The 11,642-nt window shown below is 54.1% G+C and overlaps 1 protein-coding gene across 1 annotated transcript in view; it reads right to left on the reverse strand.

Annotated features, from left to right (window-relative positions):
• Nucleotides 1-6,434: 6,434 nt before the first annotated feature.
• LOC120621559 (D(2) dopamine receptor-like) overlaps nt 6,435-11,642 on the reverse strand; it is a 6,751-nt gene continuing 1,543 nt past the window's right edge. The window contains exons 2-5 of the mRNA XM_039886968.1: nt 10,816-11,006; nt 9,802-9,888; nt 7,950-8,277; nt 6,435-6,757 (exon numbers count right to left, since the gene is read on the reverse strand). Coding sequence (XP_039742902.1) covers nt 6,564-6,757; nt 7,950-8,277; nt 9,802-9,888; nt 10,816-11,006 — 800 coding nt within the window. The 3' untranslated portion in view covers nt 6,435-6,563. The remainder of the gene's footprint in view (nt 6,758-7,949; nt 8,278-9,801; nt 9,889-10,815; nt 11,007-11,642) is intronic.

The raw sequence follows: 11,642 nt of genomic DNA on the forward strand, positions 1-11,642 counted from the left end.
GGCTCCTTCATTGCCTACCAGCACCTTCTTCTCCCTTTTCAAGCCACCCCTTTCCAGACACAGACCCACGCAGACACACAGCATCCACTTTAAGTCCTCTTTCAACACAGCTGCCTTCTGGCAGTTTCCTGGGGATGTTGAGAATTGGATTTTAGTGAGGCCCTCAAAGTTCCCAAGGAGAGGGTGTCTGGTTAAATTTCAATCACTGTTTAGGGGAGACAGGTAGAGGAGGATAGGAACTCCTCAGTTTCCTACTGGGCACTTCCACTTGAGGGTCCTATTGACTATTTAAACTCAATGTGTCCTAAATCGAGCACTCCCTTCCCCTCCACAAGCCTGCTCCTCACTCTTTCTCCCTCATTTTAGTTGAAGGTACCCATACTCTTAACCTAGAAGTCATTCTAGGACAGCTTGCTCAACAGAACTTTCTGGGAAGACGGAAACTTCCTATATCTGAAGTCTTCGAAAGGATAGCTGCCAGGTCCATGTGCCACTGAACACTTGAAATGTGGCTGGTGCATCCAAGGAACCCAGATTTTAATTTCAATGAGTTAAATTTAAGCAGCCACATGTGGCTGGTGGGCAGTGCAGTCTATACTCCTCAAGATCCAACTTGCCTGTCTCTGCCCGCGATGCCTTCTCTGACCGCCCGGCTGGAGATGGTCACTCTGTTCCAACACCCACTGCGGTGAGGCTCCTAGAGCACCTGCCTCACTTAGGGTGAGGCTCCTCGATGTCTTCGCTTATTTCTGCATTCCACATAGTTCTCTCCCAGTTCACCCTCCAGGCTTGCTGACCTGCATTATGGCAGCAGAGTAGCAGGGTTGTTACTGTAATATAAGAGACAGAAGGAGCTGGGCTGAGGCAGGGGAGGGAAGCTCCGGGGGCTGGGTAGTGGAAAGACCACAGGCTTTGAAACCAGGCCGACTTGGGTGCAAATCTTGCTGCGTCATCCACTAGTGTGTGACCTCAGGTTGCCGAAACCTTTTTAGCCGTGGCTGCATCATCCCATAGCCATAATGCTTCTCACTGGCTGGTGGTAATAATTGAATCAGATGCCTTGTGGGTCAAGGAGCAAAGCAGTAGGTAAGCACCCAATACAAAGTTTCCTGCAGTTTCTCCCAAGTCAGAGAAATTTTTCTCTTGGAAGAGGGCACAGAGAAGCCAGCCTTTTGGGAGCCTTTTGATGGGATGCTCATAGAAGCCACTGCCTATTTTTCTTTGCTGGCCTATCCAGGGAGGAAGGAGTGGCTCCTGCGGTGCCTCGGTATGGGCTGTGACAGATACCTCTTGAAACATGCCTAAAGTAGTGTCAGGTCAGCTACAGGGCAGGAGCAAGCCTCATGAGTGGGTTGTGCCCACTGATGTGCAGCTGCGATGACCATCCACAGATTGGATTACTCCGAGCCCCAAGAGCCAGATAGTGGGATCAGTGTCAGCAAAGCAAGGTGGCTCTGTCTGCATCCACCGGAAGGGGAGGGAGAAGGGTCCGCCGCTCCTTAGACCTCCACTGCTCGACACGTAAAGGCAGCAAGCCCTCAGCCCGCGGAAAGAAGGGCAGGAGGACAGAATACAGCAGCCGTGGGGCAGGGTGGAGCAAGAGGGAGGCCGGGAGAAGGGTGGAACTGAGCCATGGAGCAGGTTAGCCAGGGGCAAGGCCCCTTGCCGTAAGCTCTCCCGGCCTCTGGATCGCAGAGCAGCACCTTCTGTGGGGAGAACTAGACCATGGAACTTGTCTCCTCAGGTAATTTCCTTCCTCTCTTGCCCGCTCCAGCCTTTCTCTGCCCTGATCACAGAGCAGAGCCTGGCCTCCACGGACGATTCCCTCGTGGGGCAAACAAAAAGTGTTTAGAGTTAGGCCTGGTCAGGAAAACCCAGCATATGTGCATGTCAGAGCTTTGTTCCTGCAAAGTCCCCAGCTCCTTTCTATGCCCCAAGTGGTGCCACTTCTCTCCCTTGCTTGACCCCCATCCTTCATTTTACCCACAGCATCTGCCCCAGAGGTGCCAAGGAGGCCGCCTCCTTTGCTCCAGCTTCACATACATTTCCAGGTCTCAGGACAGAAGCCAAGGGTGAAGTTGAAAGAAAGTGCAAGCAAGTACAATGGTCCCGTAGCATTTCCTATGGCCTGGGAGCTGTCACAGCTCCAACCATCAGTAAAAGGCCTCTTCAGATGCCCTCCAGGCCGGGCCTTCTGCCCAGCAGTTCTCGTGCTGCTTTATTTGCCAAGCAGTAGAAGTGAGATAGAAGAGGGAAGGGGTAAGCTGTTCTCACCAGATACCCTCTTCTCCCTGCTCCTCAGAACCCCACAAAGCCAGGGTAGGTCTCCCCCTCCCAAGAGGGGTCTGCTCTCTCCCTGCCAGCTTCCTGCTTTCCCAGAACCCCCTCCCCCAGAACCAGAGCCAAGGGCAGCTAGCTGGCAGGAGACACTCAGGCATAGGATGCCCAGACTCTGTCCTCCTATTACTGAAACCCCACTAAAAACAGCACCCCCTGTCCTGTCTCCCACCTCCCCTCGCCTCCAACACACACACATGCTCATTTGCTCTAGCGGCCAAAATAGTTGTCAGGCTATTCACAGGCACGCTAAGGGCGGCATCCTAGAAGTCTAGTTCCAAATGTTATTTTCTTTCTCTCTGTCCCTTTTTGAAAATCTCTGACCATATTAGCCTTTTCAAATTTTGCTCAGGGCTGGTCAGAAAACAGATGGAATGGATAACATAAGATATGCAGTCAGAAGACCTGGGTTCAAGGCCAGCCCTGCCACCTCCAACCACCCTCTGTGTTAGAGAGGCTTCTCTTCTATAGCAGGGGGTCAGATGGACTGATCTCCGAGGTTATGAGGAGGATAGGAGATCACATGGGGCAAGGCCCATGATGGCCCTGCAGAGATGGGAGCTAAGCCACAGACACAGCCTGGGTCCTGGGGTGGGAGGGCAAGGGAGGTGGTGGGGCACAGGACTGGGCCATGCATCCCCAGGATAGGGGTAGTGTAGGACGGAATCCCAGATAGGTGGGCACCAGAAATGCCCCTAAGGCAGGCCAGTCCTCACTGTCCCTTGTAGGCAACTGACTGCCCCTGTTCTGAGGCCAGCAGGAAAGCAGGATCGGCAGTCCCTTGTTTCGGGGACTTCCTGCCCTGCCATTCAGGAAGTCCTCTGAGCAGTCTGCTTGACCTCACCAATCCCCTACCTACTTGTTCCAGGCCAAGGCGCTCCAGGGCTGCTGCATCCCACTCGTCGCCGTCATCTGGGTAAATGGTGCCACAGAGCTGGGCAGAGCATGTCTGTGGCGGGGTCGTCTCCACACCCAGCCAGGGCTCTGCCATGGGGGATGTGGAGCTTTTACAGCTATCGTGTGATTATTGGATTAATGCCTATCATCCGTCGAACTGAGAATCAGTGAAGGCAGGGATGGTGTCTACCTTCTTCACCATCTTATTCCCAGCACCTTGCTCAGGGCCTGGAGCACAATAGTCGCTCAATAAATATTCACTAAGACAATGGCTGGGTGCGTGAAGTAACAGTTTCTCCTGCATTACACGCCTTCTCAATTCCCAGGACACATCCTCAGCCCATGGCCACCTGGGACTCCTCCAGAACCCCCTAGGGGAAGAATAAGGGCCTGAAGCTGTGAAATCTTGTAGTTACATGCAGGACATCTGAGAGGACATATGCAAAGTGCCCAGCTGTGCCTGACCAGAAAGCCTCGCTCCTTAAGTGATGCTTCCTTGCTGTACTCTGAAAGGGGGTGAGGGGAAGACTCCACATGCTACATAGGTATATGAATGATCCTTTGATTAAAAGGCATTCTACAAGAGAGACAGGGAAAAGGAGAGAAAAGAGAAAATCAGAGGGTGGTAGCCTGCCCAGCCTCCGGCTCCCTCTCTCTGCCTTCCTGATTGGTTAATTGTTGTTTGTTGCCTGAGCCTTTGCTCAATCTATTTGTTCTGGTGGGAAGCCTTAGCCCTCCTCAGAGCCCACTTCTGTTGAGTCGATCTGTTGTTTTGGTAAAGACTGTTTTCTTTCATGATTAGCTGGTAACTTTTCCCAGTCTCTGTTCTGCCTATGATGCTCTGTTCTCCCTTGTTAGTTCTCCCTCGAACTGCTCTTCCTTCCTCTGCCTTTTAATTCCTGAGACACCTGATCAACCCAGTGACCTCATAAGATTTCCAACGATGATGGTGAGCTTCTTTAAGCTCCTACCCAGGTCAAGATCTTTTATTGGTGACTGAATGGTGGTGTGGTGGTGTGGTGTGGTGTGGTGGTGTGGTTTGTGTGTGTGTGTGTGTGTGTGTGTGTGTGTGTGTGTGTGTGTGTGTGTGTGTGTGTGTGTGTGTGTGTGTGTGTGTGTGTTAGCTATGGCAAGGGTATCAGCAGCTCAGAAGTATCTGGGGTTGCTAGCTCCCTTGAGGGTCTGGTGTCTTCCTCAGAAGGTGATCACTGGGTTATTGACCCTCCGAAACTAGACGAGTGGCCTGTTTTGCCCACCGTCTGGAATCTAGGTGCTCCTGGGGACAGGAGCCTCTCCTGGGGCTCAGGGCTACATTCAGGTTCAGGGAGAAGATCAAAGTCCATAATTAAGTGTTCAGGGCAAGTTAAGTGCTCCAAACTTTGGTGCTAAAAATATTGTATTTAGTATGCAAATTATGCCCTGACATCTCCCCAGAGCCTGAGCCCGTGGGTGCCGGGACCTTGTTTGTCATCACTGCTGTTATTCTCAAGGCAGTAAGAATATTCCTCCTTCACTGGGTTGATTTATATTTCACTTTTAAAGAGCCAAATTTCTGTTGTTGGGTCAGTGCCAAGTCGTGGCCCCAGAAGGCTGGGAGCTGTGACTGTCCCGGAGGCTGAGAGGAGGGCGGACGATCCAGACCACATCCTGCAGGGCCTCCCTGCCTCCCCACCCTGCCCTAGAGGAAGGGGATCCTGAATGGTGCAGAAGACAGGGCAAGGGGCAGACACAGACACAGCATGGCCGGCACCTGTAAGGCCACCTTCTCCATGCAGCCTTCTCTGCCCTGGGAGGCAAGGGCAAAGGACTGGTCCTTCAGAGGTGCCGGGACCTGGAGAGGAGGAGGTGGGAACAGGGACAGCCTGGCTTCCCTCTGGTGGCCCCTGCTGCTCTGGCGATCAGCAGAACCCTGGGTAAGCATGGGATTCCCATTGGAAATGTTCTCCCTTCCTTCTTAGTTGACAGCCGAGGGTCAGGGCCCACCCAATAGCAGAACTGAGAATGGTCAAGGCAGCTCGAGAGGAGGAGACAGAGGATGGGGAAGAGGGGAGAAACACATAGGCACGCACGTCTTCTTGGTCCTCCCGGAGCCACTTCTTTCCTCCTTGCCCCCAAAGTCCTGCCCACTCTGATGGGTGTGGCCAGGGTTGCCCCTTTCAGGAGGGTCTGCAGAAGGCCTCTCCAACTCCATCCCCAGCACAGAGGGCTGTGCTGCAGAGGACGAGGCGGCCCTGCGCCCTTCCACCCGCGGGATCTCAGATGCGACTCTTGTCAAAGTTTTATTAGTTTGGAGCGTGTGTAGTGATGTTACAGAGTCTCCCCCAAGCTGCAGCTTCCCCTCCTCCCTCAGGGCAGGGCCAGGCCAAGTGGTACTCAGCAGCCTCTTAGCCACGGGCTCCTCTAAGGCAGAGGCAGTGGAAGGGAAGGGGAAGGGGAAAGAGAAGAGGCAAGAGAAAGAGAAAAGGAAAATGGTTTTGCGGCATAGTGTGGCAGGAGGCAGCCCCCCCCCGAGAACCTCGAACACCCCAACCCAGGCCCCAGACATAGTCACAAGCCACATTCCCCACCTGTTTCCAGGCTGGCCTGACATATGCTAAGAGAAGGGGTATATACGAGTCCGTCAGGAGGCAGCAGAGTGGACTTAGGGGTGGGGTTCCTCTCCCCACAGATCCTCCTGAGGCCCCTCCCTCAGGGTGGAGCAGGTCAGGACCCACTGCTATGGGGAGTAGAGGCTCCTGTTGGGCAGGAGAGGGAGCAGAGATATTTGGCTTGGGCTTCCCTGGGGTTCATCCTGTGGTATTTACATGGGTCTCCCCAGACTCAAGTTACCTGGGGCCTTGGCAAGAGCTCTGGCTTCCCTGGTCTGGGCTTTATGGGCTGTGAACTGTCCATTCCCCACTCCCTGCCCCTTGCTCACTCCTCCAGTACAAACCTGTGAAGACCAGGCCAAGCCCAGCAGAGGTCGCAGCCTCTGAGCCCTGACTCTGGCCCCAGCAACCCCAGAGCCCCCAGAAAAAGGTCAGCGAAGGCGATTGCGTCTTTGGTGCCAAGGAGAGGAGGCCTGGAAGTGGGATGGGGGCTCTGTGAGCTGCCCTGAGCCACAGGGTCCAGCCCAAGGGCTGACGCCGTGCCTGACTCTCTACACTACCCTGGTAGAGAGTGTGCGGGCAGTGAGGGGCGTGGTGCCAAGCTAACACTGCAGGGCCCGCCGGGCAAAGGGAAGGCAAAGTCCACCCAGCGCCCTCCTGCCCACGGATCTCAGGGACTGAGGCCGGGCTGGCCTGGGCAGGGAGGCAGGCAGCAGGCTGCTGTAAGGGTGAGCAGCAGGGTCAGCAGTGGAGGATCTTCATGAAGGCCTTGCGGAACTCGATGTTGAAGGTCGTGTAGATGATGGGGTTCACGGCGCTGTTGACATAACCCAGCCACGTGAAGGCGCTGTACAGGACAGGCGGGATGTTGCAATCACAGTGAATGTTCAGGATGTGCGTGATGAAGAAGGGCAGCCAGCAGATGATGAACACGCCTGGCAGAGAGGGTGGCAGTCAGGCTGGCCCTGGGCCAGGGAGAAGCTGGACTGGGAAGGCACCCGGACTGTGAGCTGCAGACCCTGGCCCAAGCTTTGGAATATACGCTCTCAGCCAGACTGACATCTGTCCCACCCACTCTGCCGAACTCAGAGCTACCAGCTAGGGCAGGACCCTTGGTATGGAGGTATTGTGTGCACGGAGTGGCCCACCGGGGGGTCCCTGGGGATAGAGAGGTGCCCAGGAAGGGCAGGGCCACACAACAGAGAGAGACCCTGAGGACTGGAGCAGAGAGCCTGGCTTGATCCCTGCTCCGTCACTCCCGGCCAAATGATCAATAGTCTGTCCCTTAGCCTGCTGCGACGGTGTGCTCTCATTTGTAAAACGAAGATACTTATACCTGCCCCACTCACATCACAGGACAGTCGAGAGGTAAAAGGGATGGCAGGTGAGGAGAGTGTCACACACTACTACCCTGGGCACCTCATGGGAGACAGGGTCACATCAGTCCCTCCTGTTCCCAACCACTCATAGCAGTTCAGCTCTTGATTTTTGACTTTTTATCTGGTTTTCCGGGTGACTTTTATTGGAAAGCCTTGCCTTGCTGCCAAGATCAGTCCCCCTCCCGCAGCTCTGTTTTTATTATTCACAAGGTCTTGGTTGAGCTCGAGTGAACTGAATTTCTCAATTCCTCAACAATAATAATATTAACGAAGACCATAACGACAACACTCGCCTGCGTGTTTAGCAGTTTATAAAATGCCTTCACCACCATCTATCATTTGGTGACCACAAACACCCTGAGTAGTAGCTTTTACTCCTCTGATGGCACTAAAGACAGAAAGGGACTTGCCCACGGTTATGAGGCTCTGGGGGGTCATTATGGTAGACTGGTCAGGTCACAGATTCTGGAGTCAGACTGCCTGAGTTTAAATCATGGGTGCTCCGTGGTCAAGTTATAGGACGACTCTAAACCCCAGCTGCCCCATCTGTAAACTAAGCATAATTATAGGATCTACCTAATAGCGTGCATCAATGGGCTTGACCTGGGCCTGAGAAAGTGCCAGTCTCGTGACCCACCAGCTACGGTTAAGAAGGGGGTGGCAGGTAATGGAACCTGCAGTGATGGGTCCTTCCCTCAGCCAGGATTGGACAGAGCTGGGCTGTGGCCAGCAGCCAGGGCCGACTCACCGAGGACGATGGCGAGCATCTGGGTGGCTTTCTTCTCCTTCTGCTGAGAGAGCTTCCTGCGGCTCAGAGTCTTGAGCGAGGTCCGAGTTTTGCCATTGGGCATGGACTGGATCTCAAAGATCTTGGCAATCTTGGGGTGGTCTTTGGCATGCCCATTCTTCTCGGGTTTGGCGGGGCTGTCGGGAGTGCTGTGGAGGCCATGGTGGGACGGGTCGGGGAGGGTCAGCTGGTGGTGGCTAGGTGGGATGGGGCTGTACCGGGTCCTCTCAGGTGGGCTGGTGCTGGAGAGCATCTCCATCTCTAGCTCCTGGGCTCGGCGGGCAGCCTCCTGCATGAGGAAGAGAGCTCTGGGTAAAGCCAGTCAAGTTCTCAGGCATCAATCACTCAGCCTCACTTGGCCTATCTGGCCACACCCAGCCCTTCCCTATCCCCATCTTCAGACTCCAGAAAATGCCATAGGTCACTATGCCAGAGAGGCAAGGAGGATGATCACTGGCGGGCAGGGACTGGCTGGATATAGGACCCAGGACCCATGGCAGCCCCTGCCTGCAGGGTCATCCCAGGCCCCCTTCCCAGAGCAATCCTTCAGCAGCCTCAGTAACCCCACAACCATTTTGTGGGGGCTTACTGCCCAAGCACTTCTCTTTTATTAACTGAGTAACATTTATTGAGTGCCAGGCACCAAGCTGGCTGCTGGGGATAACTTACTGATTGACATTCAGTGCCTGATTCATGTTCAGTGCCTGCCTCCAGGAGCTCATGCTCTAACTGCATAGAGGGCACCCCTGTTCTTCCTGCCAAGCTGACCCGAAGCACCTGCACCTGCACTCACATGTGGGCTCCATTTCTCCTAGTAGACTGATCCAGGTGCCAAATGTCCCTTGGTCCCCACATTTGCACGCATGGCCCTCCCATGTTCTCCCCTCGATGCTCCTGTTCCAGGCCTCAAGGTCTCAGCCTGAGCTGCCGAAGTGCAGCCTCACCATATGCTCAGGTGATATAACTGGGATGCTACTTCAGTCCCAATCCTGAGTCCCTGCTTTGGCACCTATCTCAAAAACAACTCTTTGAGTCCTGCTCGTGCTGTGCAGGTGAACAGTGAGAACCCTGTTTCTTGAGGACACCTGAGCTGGAGTTCACGAGTCGCCCTGGGGGGGGTTCCCTGGCCCTCCCAGGGGATGGGACACCTGCTGCCTGGACCCTGATGCTACTACCACTGGGTAAAGCCAAGGGTTTGCTGTGCTTCTGCATCTCTGGGCTCTACACAGAGGCTGCGCTTAACTGCCGGCCCTGCGGCTGCTCTGCTCCCTCCGCTCCCGGCACCCAGCCTCCAGCCCCTGAACCTGCCTGTGGTAAGGCAGCACATGGAAAGCACGGCAGAGACGTGGATTTCAGAGTCACCTAAGCTTAGGCTCACTGACTAACTGTTTAGCCTTAGATAAGTTGCCCAACCTCTCCGAGCCTCTGTTTCCTCTTCCGTAAAGTGAAGATCGGTAAGACTTACCTCCCAGGGTTGCTCTTAGGATTTGATGAGAAAATATGAACATGGGAGGTATTTAATTAATGGTAATAGCCATTCTAATTATTTTTATCATGTTATTATAGCCAAGTCCTTTCTCCCAACCATTTTCTTGTGCTAGGGGTGGCTCGCTGTGTCTTGCGGAATCAAGCTGTCTTGCTCCATGCCTGTTGTGAGCTGCGCATGCTGAGTCTGGCCTCAGCTGAGGCAAAGTGGGGATCCCAGGACGTGCTTCTCCCTTCAACCAGCCAACGAGGTCTCTGAGAATCATGGCAGGTGGGTTTCCCTAGGGGCAAAAAGACCTGGCTCTGTATCCCTGGCCTGAACACTTACCACTCTCCGCCTGTTCACTGGGAAACTGCCATTAGACTTCATGATAACGGTGCAGAGTTTCATGTCCTCAGGGTGAGTGCAGCTGCCCTGTGGAGGGAGCCAGCACACTGGTCACAATGGGGAGTAGAGTGGGGACAGGAACCAAGTGTGGGGTAGTCAGGTTGGACATAGGGTCTCAGAGAGGGCAGAGAATAGGAGGGCGGGGGCCTGAGGAGGCAATCACAGCAAAGGAGGTCAGTACTGTGATGAGAATAGGTAGGCAGGACAAGGGCCAAAAGGGCCCTGACTTTTATGGAGCACTTGCTAAGCGTCTGGCACCATGCCAGGCATGCTCACATCCCTCTCACATAGAATCCTCGAGACCACCCTACGAGGTCGGTATTATTATTCCCATTTACCAAATGAGAAAACTGAGGCTCAGAGAAGTTAAGCAAGTTGTCCAAAGTCACTCAGCAAAAAGTGGCGGTGGTAGGATTTGAACCCGCTGTGTCTAACCCCAAAGCTCTTGTTCTTTCTGCGCCCACATACTGTCTTCCTCAGGGGAAACTAAGCACAGCGGAGAATTCATAAGACATGAGGGGGGTGATGAAAGAAGCGCAGAGGAGGGAAGTAGGAAGGAGGAGGTGTGCACAGAGGGGAGGACGGAGCGTGTGAGCGGTAAAGGAGACGGGATGGAGGCATCAGTGGGAGGGAAAGGGGAACAGAGGGGCCAGAGTGAGGAAAAGAAAGGCGAGATGCCCAGAAGGGTGCCACAGACCGCTGCATTCAGACGAAGATCTCCAAGCAAAGACTCCTCCTCCCAGGTCTTCTCCACCACCGTCCCCACCCCCACTCCTGGAGATTTGAATCGCTCCCCTGAGGTCCAAGCCTTCCGAACCTGCCCTTCCACGCTCCTCCGAGCTCCCCCCGCCTGGACCCCCTCCGGCTGTGGTGTCCCAGACTCCCACGGAGCATAGGATGAGTCCCCCTAGTATGGTTAGGTGGGGACACTGGACGGGAGGGGCATCTCAGGACCTTGAGTGGGGCCTTCAGGTTGGCCCTGAAGGCCCGGCTGCTGCGCTTGGTGTTGACCCGCTTTCGGCGCCTCCGGAGGACGATGTAGATCTTGATGTAGACCAGCAGCGTGACGATGAAGGGCACATAGAAGGAGACTACGGACGAGTAGACCACGAAGGCAGGGTTGGCGATGATGCATTCGCTCTGCTCTGGAGGAGAGAGAGCCCCAGGCAGGCAAGTCAGCACCATGCTGTGGAGGCTTTATCTCCTTCATAGGATGAGGAGTAAGGTTACAAAGACTATACCAGATGTCTAAGTTTGCCTGGAAATGTTAAATGCAAATAAATGCACGGCATAAATCAGAGTGTTAAAAACACAACTGTGAGCGAAAAGCTAAGCTGTGATTGACTGCTCTCAAGTTTTTCCATTAATGTTCCCTTGTTACTTTGTTGTTAGTTCTGTCTTTCGATGAGCATGTAAGTGGAGCCAGGTGTTTGGAAAAAATGCACAAAGAAAATTGTTTTAAGAGAATAAGCCATTATTTTAGCCTTTCCTATGTATTGGGGCGAGGTCTGCCACCCTTTAGTTTTAGGAACAAGATCACTGGGTCCTGTTTGCTGAACTCGCTTGTGCTCCACTGTGTTTTCAAGCTCCCTTCCTGGTCTAACAGATGTCTGTCCTCTGTCTCGGGACTCTACCCTTCCAGGTTAATCGGAGCATATTTAGGACTTAGAGTCCTAAATATGGAGTTAGATTGTGGACCACACACTTCCACAGCTGCACTGGTCCTGTAATGGTCTCCAGACGTGACCTGCACTGCTCTCGCCTCCTCGATGGCAGTCGCG

The sequence above is a fragment of the Pteropus medius genome, unplaced genomic scaffold (assembly GCF_902729225.1).
Source record: "Pteropus medius unplaced genomic scaffold, Ma_sr-lr_union100, whole genome shotgun sequence".
NCBI classification, from domain to species: Eukaryota; Metazoa; Chordata; class Mammalia; order Chiroptera; family Pteropodidae; genus Pteropus; species Pteropus medius.